Source organism: Xyrauchen texanus, chromosome 20 (genome assembly GCF_025860055.1).
Source record: "Xyrauchen texanus isolate HMW12.3.18 chromosome 20, RBS_HiC_50CHRs, whole genome shotgun sequence".
Lineage (NCBI taxonomy): Eukaryota > Metazoa > Chordata > Actinopteri > Cypriniformes > Catostomidae > Xyrauchen > Xyrauchen texanus.
In genome coordinates, this window is record NC_068295.1 from 11,740,500 (window position 1) to 11,756,906 (window position 16,407).

The 16,407-nt window shown below is 46.8% G+C and overlaps 1 protein-coding gene across 2 annotated transcripts in view; it reads left to right on the forward strand.

Annotated features, from left to right (window-relative positions):
* Positions 1-16,407, forward strand: part of LOC127660735 (pecanex-like protein 1) — a 66,181-nt gene that overhangs the window by 5,574 nt on the left and 44,200 nt on the right. For both annotated transcript variants that reach the window (XM_052151124.1, XM_052151125.1), the window contains exons 3-5: positions 9,068-9,173; positions 10,539-10,572; positions 14,126-14,194. In XM_052151124.1, the coding sequence (XP_052007084.1) occupies positions 9,068-9,173; positions 10,539-10,572; positions 14,126-14,194 (209 nt within the window). The remainder of the gene's footprint in view (positions 1-9,067; positions 9,174-10,538; positions 10,573-14,125; positions 14,195-16,407) is intronic.

Genomic DNA, 16,407 nt, shown 5'->3' on the forward strand with positions numbered 1-16,407 from the left:
CCACATGTCCGTGGGTCCAGGTCTCTGTCGGTGCACCATTTTGAAAACACAGACCATTTTGACGCATAGAGTCTTCTCGTGGAGGGGCTCTAGCGTGTATGATGGTGTTTATTACTCCTTCTGGCAAAGCGGCGGGTAGTCGTTGATCACCCAGCGTGTAGCGCCCAGCGCTCTGGGTGGGGATGCCAGATCGTTCCGCGAGCTTGCGAGAGGAGATCTGCTCTCACTGGGATGGGCCCGCGGCTGTCAGTGACAGCTGCGTAAGCTCCGGGAACCATGTTTGATTCTCCCAGCGGGGCTATGAGGAGCACCGAGTGGCGTTTCCCTGATCCTCTGCATTACCTGTGGCAATAGCGAGGCGGGAGGGAAGGCGTAAAGCGGGCGGTTGGGCCAGTCCTGGGCCAGCGCGTCCTCGCTTCGAGAAAAATATTGGGCAGTGAGAGTTCTCTTCTGGCGCAAAGAGGTCTATCTCTGCTCTGCCGAATATGCGCCATAGCGTCTGGACTGTTTGGCGTGCAGGGACCATTCCCTGGGGAATATTGTCTCTGGACAGTCTGTCTGGGCCGTCGTTCAGGTGGCCTGGCACGTCGCGTCGCCCTCAGCGGCGCAGGTGGCGCTGGGACCAACTCAGTATGCGTTTCATCAGATGGAAGAGGTTCCTGGATCTGACACCGCCCTGGCGGTTTAGATAGGATACCACAGACCTGTTGTCCGAGCGGACCAGGGCGTGGTGACCCTGAATGATCGGGAGGAAGCGCCGCGGCGTACTCGACCGCTATCATTTCCAGACAATTTATGTGAAGGAGCTTTTCCTGAACTGACCATAGGCCAAAAACCGGAGAGCCCTCGCGGACGCGCCCCAACCCGTGTTGGGCGCGTCTGTCGAGATGACTTTTCGGCGAGATACAGCTCCCATCATCACTCCCGCTGATACCACTCGGCCACTGTCCAGGGCTGCAGAGCTGAAATACAGGTCTGAGTCACTCTGATTGGCTGGCGGCCTGTGGCCCAAGCCCGGCGAGACGCGGGTGTTTAGCCAATGCTGAAGCGAGCATGCGCAGTAAACCCAGTTGAAGTACTGCTGCGGCTGAGGCCATGTAGCCTAGCACTCTCTGAAACTTCTTCAGAGGTGTGAGGCTGTTCATCTGAAATGACGCTGACTAGTCGCTGCACACGCGCTGTGTAGATAAGCGAGCCGTCATTGCCACTGAGTCTAGTTCTATTCCAAGGAAGGAAATTGTCTGACTGGGCTGTAGTGAGCTCTTGGTCCAATTGACTGCAAGGCCCAAACTGTTCAGATGACTGAGGAGAACTGTCCTGTGAGACAGAAGCTCCGTATGTGATTGTGCCAAAATCAGCCAATCGTCCAAATAGTTCAGAATTCGCAAACCCTGACTCCGCAGGGAGTGCGGCGCCAGCGATCCATGCACTTCGTGAAAGTATGGGGTGCTAAGGACAGGCCGAGCGGAAGGGCGGTGTATTGATAAACCTGGCCGTCGAGGCGAATCTCAAGAATGGCCTGTGGCGGGGATTTATCTGAATCTGAAAGTATGCATCTTTCAGATCGAGAGAAATAAACCAGTCCCCTGGCGCACATGCGCGAGGAGTTTGCTGGTTGTAAGCATTTTGAGCGGTCTTTTTGCAAGCGCTTTGTTCAAAACCCTGAGATCTAATATTGGTCTGAGGCCGCCGTCTTTCTTGGGGACAAGAAAATAACGGCTGTAAAACCCCAACTTCGCTCAGGGAGGCGGCACTCTCTCTATGGCCCTTTTGCACAGAAGGTTTGCTATTTCTGAGCGAAGCATGCACGCTGCTTCCGTGTTCACAGTAGTTCGAGCAGCTCTGAGGCGAGGAGGGCGGCGATCGAACTGTAGCAAATAGCCCTGTTTTATTGTGCTTAACACCCATTCGGATATCCCTGGAATATCTTCCCACGCTTTGAAGCGTAATGTTAGAGGGTGAGTGGCCAAATCGCTCTGATTGCGCACACAGCAGCTGAACAGAATGTGTGAGCGCTTACTGTGCTTATGCTGGACTGCTCGCAGACAGCATGGACAGGCTGTTCTGTGAGTGACTTCCGATTGAGGTGAATGGGGAAAGAGTCACGTCTGTTAAGTGATACGCAAGCATAGTCACGGGCACGGGACTTACATACAGAGAAGTGTTTGCTGGCCGTGTGACAGAAGCGGGCAGAGAATGAGCGCGCGCGCGTATTCGTGGCGCATTTATTGACTCTAACACTCGAGTGGTTCGTAACCGCTTTTGAGTGTGCTCTGATGGGGACACGGAGCGTGTAATGCTTGTGTGTAGAGGTGAACACTGGATTGTGGGCACATTTTCTACACATAAGGCTGGTCGTGTGACAGAGCGGCCAGAGAATGGGCGCGCGCACGGATTCGGTGGGTGCGTTTATTAACCCTAACACTCGAGCGGTTCAGTAACGCTTTATGTGAGTGTGCCGTGATAGGGCCCACGGGATGTGTAATGCTTGTGTGTAGGGGTGAACACTGGATTGTGGGCACATTTTCTACACATAAGACATGTTTGCTCTCTGGTATGGACACGGGATGTGTAATGCTTGTGTGTAGAGGTGAACACTGGGTTGTGGGCACATTTTCTACACATGGCATGCTTGCTCTTTACCAGATTTATTTGGGTCGCCGTGAAAGCGGCGTTTGAGCGCTGAGCAAGCGGCGTTAACACCGGCTTGTTGGCTGCTGAATCTACCACTGTAGTAGCCTGAAGGAAGGGGACTGACAGGGGGCGAAGCTTTGACGGTGGTCTGGCCGCAGCGGGACTGATCCGTCGTTTTGTCAACAAAGCTAGGAGGACTTCGGTTGTTCAGGTTTCAGCGCAATTCTAGTCCGAGGCCCGCGGGGGGGAGGCGGTCTGCGGCGGCTGTCTGAGCGCGACGAGGCAGAAAGAGATTCATGGCTTGTGTGGCTTTTTGGACCTCTGAAAACCGGTCAATGATACCACTCACCGCGGAGCCGAAGAGACCGGATGGAGAGAGCGGTGCGTTGAGGAACGTAGAGCGCTCTGCTTCTCCCATGTCGGCTAGCGTTAGCTACAGATGTCTCTCGGTCAGTCAGCGCGGCCATGCACTTCCCTATAGTTTGGGCTGCAGCTTTGGTAGCGGAGGCGAGGTCCGTAGCACTCCGTATGTCTGCAACCGCCTCTGGATGCCTGCTTTCCTCATCCCACTCCCACAGAAGGTCCGCTTGGAGGATCTGTAGGGCGGCCATAGAGTGCAGAGCAGATGCAGCTTGGCGGCGGCGGAATAGGCACGGCCAACACAGGCGGAAGTTGTTCTGCAGGCCTTAGGCGGGAGCACTGGTTTAGACCGGCATCTCGCGGGGGCGGGCAAAGGTGTGCTGCTACCGCATTCTCGACCGGAGGGATGGAAGCGTAGCCCTTCTCAGTGGCGCCGTCCACCGAAGCAAGAGAGGTGAAGGCGTGGGATCGGACCCTGGCCGAGAAAGCGCGTTCCATGATTTGGAAAGCTTGGCGTGGAGTTCCGGCAGGAAGGGAGCGGCCGGGTAGCAGGTGCTGCTGGCGGCGGCTCTGTGAAAGCAGCCGTCAAGTCTGTTGGGTGCCTGCTCAAGGGCGGTGACCACTCGAGCCGAGGCGGTCGGCGGCCTGTGTGAGGAGCGTGTTAGTTCCCCGTCGACTCGGCGCGGGTCCTGCTGGATTCCTGGGCCGAGGAGGAGGCGTGTGAGCCTGACCACTCCTCGCTGTCCGAAGCCATGATGGAACAGCCCTTATCCTCCGCTTCTTCGTCCGAGATGGCAGCAGAGCAGCCGCTCGGTGGCAACTGCGGCGTCCGGGTGGGCGGGGAGGGTGAAGGCGATGCTCGAGGGATGGGCTCCGGCGAGGCAATCGCTTCTACCACTGTTTCCGGCAGCCTTTGAGGCGGCGTTTTTCTCTGCGCGGCTGAGCGGAAGGCGCTGGCGGCTCGGTCCTGGCGCTCGAGTCGAGCCCGCAGGGTCGACATCGGCAGCTCCTCGCAGAGATCGCATCCGCCTGGCGAGGGCGAGCTCTACATGCCCCAGTCCCAGGCAGAGAGTGCAGATGATGTGGCGGTCTCCGGTGCTGAGAGGAGCGGGGCATGAGGCGCAAGCGAGGCATCTTAAAAAAGACGCTCGTACTCTTTTGTGAAGTTCTTTAAGAGCTAGCTTGCTTTTAAAAAGGATACGTCGCCGGATGGCGTAGCTCGCAGGACGGCTGAAGGTGGCGAAGACAGCCGGCTTCTTCGGCGCTGTCCACGCTTGCTTGATGCCCCTCGAACGGCGGCGGCTTCCGGTTCAGTGATGCGAAGAGCTTCGCTGAAGAGATGAAAATCAGGGTTCCAGCCTACGAACTACGCTTATATGCACTCTAGTCACGCCCTTTTTGGCGGGCTTTGATGCAGTGAGCGCGCGGACGCCTCTCATTGGATGCGAGTTCACCCAAGCTCGTCTATAGGCTGCAGCAGTTGCCGCAGAGCAACCAATGAGCTCGCTAGCTAGCCCGCTCAAGGTCTGCAGCTGCCGCACTGCGTTGACAATGGATACAAAATTAAGGATAATATTTTGGCTTCAATATCTCAGAAAAGATGAATCTTTCCCGTAGTGTAAGCTAGCTTACGCAATACGAGAGAACCTCTCGTAAGAGAACATGTTTTCTGTTCTTACATTCCTGTGTGTGTTTGAGAGAGAAATTGAGAGGCTCTTAAAAAGGAGAAACTGTGGCATGAGCACACACTTACATAGCTGGAGGGACATTCCTGTTTGTCTGGGTCTGTACGTAAGACAGTACTAATAAGGAAAATATTTGCTATTTCTGCTCGAATGCCCTAAGCTGAAGAGCTCATGTGCTACTAATTCTTCCAGACAACCGCATGTACTGTATCTCATGAATGATACTATGGATACCTTTGTTTTATGATGTAACTTCCTATGATGTCATACTTCTGCTCTGAGATTTGTAATGTAATGTGACCAGCCAAGCAATTAACCTAAGAATGTAAATAAGATACAAGTAGAAGGAAGTACTTAATTAAATACAATTTCTCTTCACAACTGTGACATGATTTTTATTTTTTATTTTTTTTTGATCCAAGATGGCGGCGCGGTAGCACGCAGCGGCCACTCCGGATCCACAATGGTGCTATTTTTGTTAAAAAAGCCCGACTTTTGCAACACATGGACATCGGAGCAACCGGTGTTCGTGTCTACCATCGCCAGACACTACTGAAATATAAGACTCATGCAAAAACCAAGCTGCATGATGACCTGCAGGAGGCGCTACGCGTACTCGGCTTGCTCGCGGAGACCAGGCCTCCAGCCCTCGGCGTCGCCTGATGCCGGGGAGAGGACGTCGTAGCGGTGTCGTGAAAGCGAAGCGCGGAAAGAGAGCGGGGGTCCATGCTAGGCTAAAACAAACCCTAGCCGGCCGGCTCTCCCGTCTATCCTGCTCTCAAATGTTTGCTTCCTGGACAATAAACTGGACTATATCCGACTCCAGCAGGCTACGTAGCGTGAGTTTAGAGACTGCTGCGTCTTTGTTTTCACGGAGACGTGGCTCAGCGACAGAGTTCGGATGTCGCCATTCAGCTAGACGGGCTCGCCTCGTTTCGTGCCGACAGAAATACAGCTCTCTGCGGTAAGACTCGCGGTGGTGGCTTGTGTGTTTACATCAACACGAATGGTGCAAGAACTCTATGCTAGTCTCTAGTTACTGTTCATTGCTGTTGGAGCTTGTGACTGTTAGATGCAGACCTTTTTATCTACCACGGAATTCACCACTGTTTGCATAACCGAGTTTACATTCCCCCAGCACTAACGCTAAGGAAGCGCTCTGTGAACTGTATGGGGCTATGAGCTGAACTGCAGAACGCTCACCCCGACGGACTGTTTATTGTCGCCGGAGATTTCAACCATGCAAATCTCAAGACAGTGCTCCCTAAATTCCATCAGTATGTGGACTTTGCAACGAGAGGCTGAACGGCTTGATCTTGTTTACACAAACATCCCAGGCGCTGCACGGGCGGAGCCCGCCCCCACCTCGGCTACTCAGACCACATCTCTGTTATGTTAATTCCAGCATACAGACCGCTCGTCAGACGCACAAAACCGCTTCAGAAGCAGGTGAAAACCTGGCCAGCAGGAGCCATCTCTGCTCTTCAGGACTGTTTTGAGTGTACTGACTGGCACATGTTCAGGAGGCTGCAACATATGGTGATTCTACCAACTTGGAGGAATACACAGCATCAGTGACCAGCTACATCAGCAAGTGCATTGATGATGTCACTTTCTCAAGACCATCACCACACGCTCCAACCAGAAGCCGTGGATGACTGCGGAGGTGCGACGCTGCTGAGGTCCCGAGACTCGCCTTCAGTGCAGGCGATAAGGCAGCCCTAAGAACAGCTAGGGCCAAACTGTCACGGGCAATCAGAGAGGCAAAGCGCGACACGCCCAGAGAATCCACAGTCACTTCCAGGACAGCGGTGACACGCGGCGCATGTGGCAGGGCATCCAGGCCATCACCAACTACAGGACAACATCAGTTGCCTGTGACAAAGATGCCTCCCTTCCAGATGCGCTGAACGACTTCTACGCTCGGTTTGAAGTGCAGAACGACGTGATGGCGAGGAAGTCCACCCCTCCTCCCAACGACCAGGTGCTCTGTCTTACCACGGCAGATGTGAGGAAAACTCTACGTAGAGTCAACCCACTGAAGGCTGCTGGACCAGACAACATTCCTGGCAGAGTGCTCAGAGGATGTGCAGACCAGCTAGCAGATGTTCTTACCGACATCTTCAACATCTCTCTGAGCAGCGCCGTCGTTCCAACGTGCTTCAAGGCCACCACCATCCCCATGCCAAAGAAGTCTTCAGTGTCCTGCCTCAATGACTACCGTCCCGTCGCACTTACACCCATCATCATGAAGTGCTTCGAGAGGCTCGTCATGAGGCAGATTAAGACCCAGCTGCCCCCCTCACTAGACCCACTGCAGTTTGCGTATCGTTCAAACCGTTCAACGGACGATGCCATCACCACAACCCTCCATCTGGCCCTCACCCACCTAGACAATAAGGACTCATACGTTCGAATGCTGTTCATAGATTTCAGCTCAGCATTCAACACAATCATTCCCCAGCACCTGATTGGAAAGCTGAACCTGCTGGGCCTGGACACCTCCCTCTGCAACTGGATCCTGGACTTCCTGACTGGGAGACTGCAGTCAGTCCGGATCGGGAACAGCATCTCCACCACCACCACACTGAGCACTGGGGCCCCCCAGGGCTGTGTGCTCAGTCCACTGCTGTTCACTCTGCTGACTCACGACTGTGCAGCAATGCACAGCTCGAATCACATCATCAAGTTCGCCGATGACACCACCGTGGTGGGTCTCATCAGCAAGAACGACGAGTCAGCATACAGAGAGGAGGTGCAGCGGCTGACGAACTGGTGTAGAGCCAACAACCTGTCCCTGAATGTCGACAAAACAAAAGAGATGGTTGTTGACTTTAGGAGAGCACAAGGTGAACACACTCCGCTGAACATCGACGGCTCCTCTGTGGAGATCGTCAAAAGCACCAAATTCCTTGGTGTTCACTTGGCGGAGAACCTCACCTGGTCCCTCAACACCAGCTCTATCACCAAGAAAGCCCAGCAGTGTCTCTACTTTCTTCGAAGGCTGAGGAAAGCACATCTCCCAACCCCATCCTCACTACATTCTATAGAGGGACTATTGAGAGCATCCTGAGCAGCTGCATCACTGCCTGGTTTGGGACTTGCACCGTTTCGGACCGCAAAGCCCTGCAGAGGATAGTGAGGACAGCTGAGAAGATCATTGGGGTCTCTCTTCCCTCCATCAAAGACATTTACAAAAAACACTGTATCCATAGAAGCAACCAGCATTGTGGACAACCCCACACACCCCTCACACAAACTCTTTACCCTCCTCCCGTCTGGCAAGAGGTACCGAAGCATTCGGGCCCTCACGGCCAGACTGTGTAACAGCTTCTTCCCCAAGCCATCAGACTCCTCAGTACTCAGAGACTGGTTTGACACACACGTGTCCTGAGTTGCACTTTAATTACTGTCACTTTATAACTGTCTGCTACCTCAATAACTGCTATGTGCATAGAATATTATCTCATAGTATGTTATGTTTACATTTTAGAAACTGTCATCTTTTTGCACTACTGAGTACTGGTCGGCGCTGCACTGTCTATTGTCCTGTTCATTGTCAGTAATTTGTTGTACTGTCCTGTACTTTTTGCACATGTTTGCACGTGCACTTTATATAGGTATATGTAGGTTTTTTTATATAGGTATTTTATTTTGTTGTGTTGTCTCATGTGGTCCTGTGTTGGTCCTTTGTTGTTTTTATGTAGCACCATGGTCCTGGAGGAACATTGTCTCGTTTTGCTGTGTACTGTACTAACTGTATATGGTTGAAACGACAATAAAAACCACTTGACTTGACTTGACTTGAAGTACCTAGTTGCACTTGCAGCAGATGCATTCGTATGAGATACCATTTGAAAGCTTTTAAACTAAACTTCATAAAACTTCAGTCAGTCTATTATTTGTAAGTATAAAGTTTAATAATTATTCCAAAATCTGTGTTGCAACAGTTATGAATATTAAGTGAGCACTGATGAGCACATGCCACAGGATTACCATTCACCATTTGAATGTTTGTTCTATGCATCCAGCAATAATGTTTTCCCCCTTTGCACTGGGGCTAATCAGAATAAACCTCTTTAAAATATAATTATTATCTTCCAAATTTAGTAATTTCTAAAAGTGGGGCAATGTGATCTCTGGTAAATGAGTGGCAGACATTTGATAGAGAGAACTAGATATGATCTCTCTACTGGCGTCAGAGCTACTGTGACTCCTGTGCAGTTTGATCATAAATTACATTGTTAAATCCTCGAACCCTCATGGGCCATTCCAGTGTTAGTGTGTTGCTAGGTAACTAACCCTCAACTGTGTGTGTGTGTGTGTGTGTGTGTGTGTATTGTGTTGCGTGTGCGTGTGCGTGTGTGTGTGTGTGTGTGTGTGTGTAGGGATCCGGGAGGTGGAATAGAGATGTCTAATTTTGCACGACAGGAGACACCACCAGTTGACTGCAGTTCACGGAACTCTTACGTAGGAATTGACTCCAACCATCAGGTTTGTGTGTGTCCATGTTCATATGCATGCATGTGAGGGGTGTGTGCACCCCCTTTGTGCTTCTTTTGTTTTTGAGTGATTTTGTAACTACAGGTACATTTGACCTGATTTTTTTCATAAAACTTTTTCATAGAACTGATGTTGGTTATGTTTGCTGCACAATGTCAGTACCACCACAGCCAGAAATGTGGTGGTAATTATATTTTAAAATTTTCATTGAAATGAATTCACTGCTGTAATGATGAAGAATAAACACACCTATACTCTGTTTCATGGGACGCAATAGTTACCTTAAAATGTACACTCTTATATCTCTCTATATTTCACTCTTTATATTGCAAAATTAAGTCCACAGCCCCAGAAGTGAATTGATTGCTCTCTTGGTTATTAGCGCATTAATGAAGAGCGTTTTCCAGTGATCCGATAATGTGTGTTATTGTGTGTCATAGCCGTTACTGTCAGCTCCAATATGACCTTAAAGAAGCATAAAGGCATCATTACATTATAGTATTAAACAATTGGCACTATGATAGTGTAGAAAATTACTTTTATTGGCCAATACCAATGTTTGGCCAATACATGATCGGTGCAACTCTATATTTAAACATGGCAAAATGTGTTAAATGGAGCTGAGAGTACTATGCTGTTATTGGTAGATGAAATTTTTTTCAAATAAGCCAAAATATTTAATAAACAAACTTGCAAGGAGGCAGGGAATGTGCATAACTTGATGGGCGATCAAATTCTGCTGATGTCAGTGGAGCTTTTGCAGGTGCAGATTCTGAGTGGGCCTACTTGCATACAGGGGTGGACTGGTAACCTGGCATACCGGGCATTTTCCCGGTGGGCAGACGCACTTTGGGGCCAAACAGGGGCGACTGGCCATCCGGAGAACCGAGCGGGCTGGTGGGTTGGCCGCAAAACGGGCCTAATGGGCCGCAATAAGGTGAAATGAGCCACCGCGTTGTGCAGAACGGCCAAAAACGGCAGTGCGATATGCAGAAAAGGACAGCGAGCACACCCCCTGACTATGTGTTTTGGCTGAATGAAGATTTCCTGGTTAAGAGTCTGTCAGTTTAAGAGCAGAATCTTGGGCTTTCACTGCAGTTGATGTGATATTTTCTGGCATATAGTACTGCTGACAAACTGACTGTCCCAGTGTTGGATCAGTTTATAAGTAACTGAGCAGAAACTCAGGCTGGAACTGAGGTCTAATTGGTTGTCCTGTGATTTAATTACAAAGGTGTGTGTTTGTGTATGTGTGCTAAATTAGTAACAGTGACTGGAAGTTACAGACATCATGACTCATCAGAGCTGGTTTCATCGATCTAATATGTCTCTCTCTCTCTCTCTCTCTCTTTACAGATAATATCCCATGGAGGCCCAGTTACAAGCAAACGTGAGACATTTTTTTTTTGCCTAATAAAATAAAACTGAGAGGGTTAGTTTACCCAAAAAAAGAAAATGATGTCAGGATTCAGTCCCGGTTCTGCGAGGGTGCTAAGCTGCCTCAAGTGAAACTTAGAGCACCTTCAATTGCAGACAAAGACAAACTACTGCCTGCGGGTCGATTTATCATGTACGTTTTTTATTAGATCTTTCATTTATCTGGATTTGGGACCTGTTGCGTATCCACTAGCTTTTAATATGCTCAGGGTTGCCAGCTAGTATATGCAAACCCCTAATCAGAGATTTATACATAAACAAATTGGAAATATTTCTGATTATGTCATACTTAATTTATGCAATCTGGCAACCATGCATGCAAGTTTACGTGCTTTCTCGCCACAAAAACAAACATACAAACAACAACTTAGCGCTCAGTAGTGCATGGAGGGGACATGCAAGTAAAACCAAGTGATAGAGGAATATATTTATTCTTTGTGTTATTTGTAAAATTCTCTCACACCTGTATGTGAATGTTACTCTGGTAGTAAACATTTATCAGTGTCATGCAGTCGGTATTATTCAGTTGTGCTGAATGGGATGCCAAACATTGACAAGACCCACATCATGACCCATGAGCATGTAAACAGGTTGATTATGTTTTGAGAATAAAACAAGTAAACGGGTCCACTTTGCGGTCAACATCAAAATAAGCTTTTAGAATATTTTAATTAATACTAAATTACCACTGCATTGAAGTATGGTAAAATAATCAATTAATAATTTGATTCAGCCTTTATTCGGTTTTACTAACACATGATAGAATGTATAGCAGCAAAACTTCAAGCAGTCACAGAATGGTCCCATCAGAATACAATTCAGAAAATTGTGCATGATTCATTGAGTGCATGGGCTTAAAAGATACAACTATGGAGAAATGTTATCTTCTCTGTTCCATGTTCTACTTAATGGCTGATGTGGCCCCAGTACCAAAATAACTGCACACCCCTGCTCAATTGAATATGTAAGACTAATACTGTAAATTGGCAATCAGATTTCTGGAATACCAGAAAAAGCACAAAAATCCCTGCATTTTGTGAATGGACAAAATGCTGCATCAAAACTTATAAACGTGTATGATTATGTAATTATTACATAATTTGTAATTATGGTACATCTCCACTTTATACAGAGCACCCCCTGTATAAAGTGGGAGCTCTGTATAAAGTTTGAAGAGCTCATGTGCTACTAACCACTATTATTCAGAAGCACCCTCAGGCCACCGGAGCACCAGAGAGGCCTGTCAGCATTTACTCTCCCTCAAATTGTTTTAAACTCGTAAAACACTCTTTCTTTTGAGTATGCAAAAGAAGATACTTTGCATATCTTTTCCATTGATTGCTTTTCCAATACAATGACAGTTAATGTAGACAGACTTTGTTAAACAAATAAAAAAGCACCATTAAAGTAGTCCATATTTGATTTGTATGCTGTATTCCATATGATATACTATATACAGCTTTTATAAGCTTTGTATTAGGTTCTGACTGAAATGATTCATCATTGACATCTAATCTGTTTTGACTGATCTTGACACACTATATTTGAAAATATATGAAAGAACAAATGAGATTCGAGATACATTTTGGGTGAACTATTTCTTGAAGGCAGTTTTGATGGCTGTACTGTGTGTTAACAGGGAGGGTGTGTTGGTGCTATTCTAACTAGTGAGCCATTCCAAATGTCTTTGTCCCACTGCAGTGTGTATGTTGGGATAAAAGAAGTTTTGTGGGTCCTTAAAGAGTCTTACATTCTTAAATTTACTTTTAAATATTTAAGGCCATAAAAAGTCTTACATTTCATTCCTTCAAACCTGCAGATACCCTGAGGATAAAGTGATAGTCGTTTCTCAGTTTTGTAATACCTTTGTTGTTTAGACAGCTGAAAATTGACCATAGAGTTTAAACTACAGTCAGGTCCATAAATATTGGGACATCGACACAATTCTAATCTTTTTGGCTCTATACACCACCACATTGGATTTGAAATGAAACGAACAAGATGTGCTTTAACTGCAGACTTTCAGCTTTAATTTGAGGGTATTTACATCCAAATCAGGTGAACGGTGTAGGAATGTGCCTCCCACTTTTTAAGGGACCAAAAGTAATGGGACAGATTAACAATCATAAATCAAACTTTCACTTTTTAATACTTGGTTGCAAATCCTTTGCAGTCAATTACAGCCTGAAGTCTGGAACGCATAGACATCACCAGACGCTGGGTTTCATCCCTGGTGATGCTCTGCCAGGCATCTACTGCAACTGTCTTCAGTTCCTGCTTGTTCTTGGGGCGTTTTCCCTTCAGTTTTGTCTTCAGCAAGTGAAATGCATGCTCAATCGGATTCAGGTCAGGTGACTTGGCCATTGCATAACATTCCAGTTCTTTCCCGTAAAAAACTCTTTGGTTGCTTTCGCAGTATACTTCGGGTCATTGTCCATCTGTACTGTGAAGCGCTGTCCAATGAGTTCTGAAGCATTTGGCTGAATATGAGCAGATAATATTTCAGAATTCATCCTGCTGCTTTTGTCCGCAGTCACATCATCAATAAATACAAGAGAACCAGTTCCATTGGCAGCCATACATGCCCACGCCATGACACTACCACCACCATGCTTCACTGATGAGGTGGTATGCTTTGGATCATGAGCAGTTCCTTTCCTTCTCCATACTCTTCTCTTCCCATCACTCTGGTACAAGTTGATCTTTGTCTCATCTGTCCATAGGATGTTGTTCCAGAACTGTGAAGGCTTTTTTAGATGTTGTTTGGGAAACTCTAATCTGGCCTTCCTGGTTTTGAGGCTCACCAATGGTTTACATCTTGTGGTGAACCCTCTGTATTCACTCTGGTGAATGCTTCTCTTGATTGTTGACTTTGACACACATACACCTACCTCCTGGAGAGTGTTCTTGATCTGGCCAACTGTTGTGAAGGGTGTTTTCTTCACCAGGGAAAAAATTATTCGGTCATCCACCACAGTTGTTTTCCGTGGTCTTCCGGGTCTTTTGGTGTTGCTGAGCTCACCGGTGAGTTCTTTCTTTTTAAGAATGTTCCAAACAGTTGATTTGGCCACACCTAATGTTTTTGCTATCTCTCTGATGGGTTTGTTTTGATTTTTCAGCCTAATGATGGCTTGCTTCACTGATAGTGACAGCTCTTTGGATCTCATATTGAGAGTTGACAGCAACAGATTCCAAATGCAAAATAGCACACTTGAAATGAACTCTGGACCTTTTATCTGCTCCTTGTAAATGGGATAATGGGGGAAGAAGAAAAACCTGGCCATGGAACAGGTGAGCAGCCAATTGTCCCATTACTTTTGGTCCCTTGAAAAGTGGCAGACAGCATACAAAGGTTTTCAGCAGACAGCAGCGATATGTTAGTAGACCTGCAGTACTGTGGGCACAAAGCAAGTCAGAGATGTCTTGAAAATAAAGATGAAAAGGTAAGAGAGAGAGAGGATACGTTAAGGAATAAGTGAACTTGACCTCTCCCTGTCTCATTACAGGTGCAGGTGTTGGAAAAATGCCAGATGACATCAGCTTGAGTTTGGCTCAGAGTTGCAGTCAGGACCAAGGTGTGAATCTTAATTAACACAATTTACAGTATAATGTAATGCAAATTAGTCTACAGAAAGTTCAGGTTTTATCTCACTTAAAAGTCTTGCCAAACAAAAGTCTTTTCACACATTACATATCCAGACAGACACTAATGTATGGCAATAGTTTTGGTATAAATGTAAAAAGTAAAGTTTGTAGTTTCTGCCTATTCTGTTGGCAGGAATGACTGCTTTCAACCAAGTTTCAAACATTTACACTATCTTCGATCAATACATTGAGACAGATCCTTCTGCCCCAAACTTACGCCATTGATTGAGTCAGTGGTGTAATGTCCAGCCCAGTTAAACTCAACATAACAGATTGCAATTCAGTTTGGTGCTGCTAGTGGCACAGAAATGACACACTTCACCTTTAAGAAATATCAACATTAAGAAACAGTATGAGATTGATAATGTTGACTTGGCCTTTTTTATACTATGAACTGGTTCTCAGGACCTTAACCAAGGTGCATTAGATAAAACCCAAAACTTTGATCAGATGTGAACACTAGACGTCTGCGGACAAGATACGTGAGGCAAATTTAATCTGAGCAGAGTGTACAAACACTGAATGCGTACTGTTATGAAGGTAAGCGAGGACCCAAAGCGGTGTATGAAAAAACAGAGTCTTTAATGAAGCTTAGTAGATAATGTCAACACAAAGTCTTCTCCTTGAGAGGAATACAAACAAAAACAGCCCACAGAGAGGGCGATAACAAACAGCATAAGCAAGTGCTTCCTACGAGCTGGAGTAAGTCCACGGGTAGTTGACAGGGTAAGTGGAGAAGCGACAACAGGCTGCGGGTCTCTCCCAAGGCAGAGGGTAGCTGTTGAATACCACTCTCTCGTGGCGTCAGGTAACTGGGCACAGAGATAGGAGATGGTCTTTAGCGGTGAACAGTATAATGACGGCGGATGCCAACAGGACAGGACTCTGGGCAGAGATAAACAGGGCTGTAGTTGCTTCTAGAGAAAGTATCACTGAGTGAGAATCCGACAGAGAATGTAGTGAGAGCGAGGAGAGAAATAGAGAGCTAATCAGAGGAAAGAGGGAACAGGTGGGCAGAGGATTAACGAGGAACTCAGGGAAGATGAGAAACAGCTGGAAGCGGAGGAAAGGAGAGGGAATAATAACATAAAACGACCAACAGAGGGCGACAGAGTAGAGGGAAAGAACAGAAGTGAGACATAACATGACAGCGTACGGCCTGATTTTTCTATTAAAAAAAAAACAGTCACATGGAGTATACTTTGAAAGGCTGAACATTCGACTATACGCAGACGCAAAGCATTCGCATCAAATCCTAAGTATATTTTGGGCTACAACTGCTACGAGATGTTTTTATATTCCCTCAGACATGAGTTATACAAATGCAGGTATCGCATGACCTCCTCACACATACGTTTTTGACGTTCACACTGCACTGTTGTGGTTTCCAAGTTCGTCTTCTGTTGTTTAGTCACGATAAAATCTTTTCCTAGTGCTTCTTTGAGACAGCATCCACTCCAATGTGAGTGTTGCCACCTGGTGGCTGATGACAAAATGTACATCTTGTTTTTCTGACTGGTTTTTTTAGTTGAATCAAACTGTAAAGTACTTTCATAAAAGTACAAAGCCTTTAATATAGAGCCGAAAGTTTTTTGCGACATGAAAAATAGGTAGCGTATTACTGTGGTGCCTTTCTAATCTAAAAGATTGTGATCTATTATAAAAGCTTTCTGTGAGTGTTGAGATAGTGGTGAGATGGTCCTTTGTTAACATGCCTAATATGTACGAGAGGTAACGTCAGCACAGCACTCTGGGCTCAGTCTTTGTAAAACACAAGGAGCTTTTGAACAAAGTAGTTTTTGTGAGAGATGGATAGAGTGCAGTGTGAATGGATTCTTGGTAATGTAGTTCTAAAGAGTTTGGCAAATGACTGCATCAGCTCTTTACAGTATTTCAGCACTCAGGAAACTGCATGTTTTATTCAATAAGAACTAAGAAGTGCTAACTTTCTCCCTCTAAGTGATATGTGAGTATTTTTGTAATGTTTAATTACTGATTTCCCTGGCTGCAAAGTGTAAACACTGTGGCTCTGTTGAACAGATTAAAATTGCTTCATTGGTTCTTGGTCGAGTGTCCCAACCTGGCTGACACAGCAGCTTTGGCTCAACAATTGGCATGATTTTGGGATAGGACTATCTGTTTG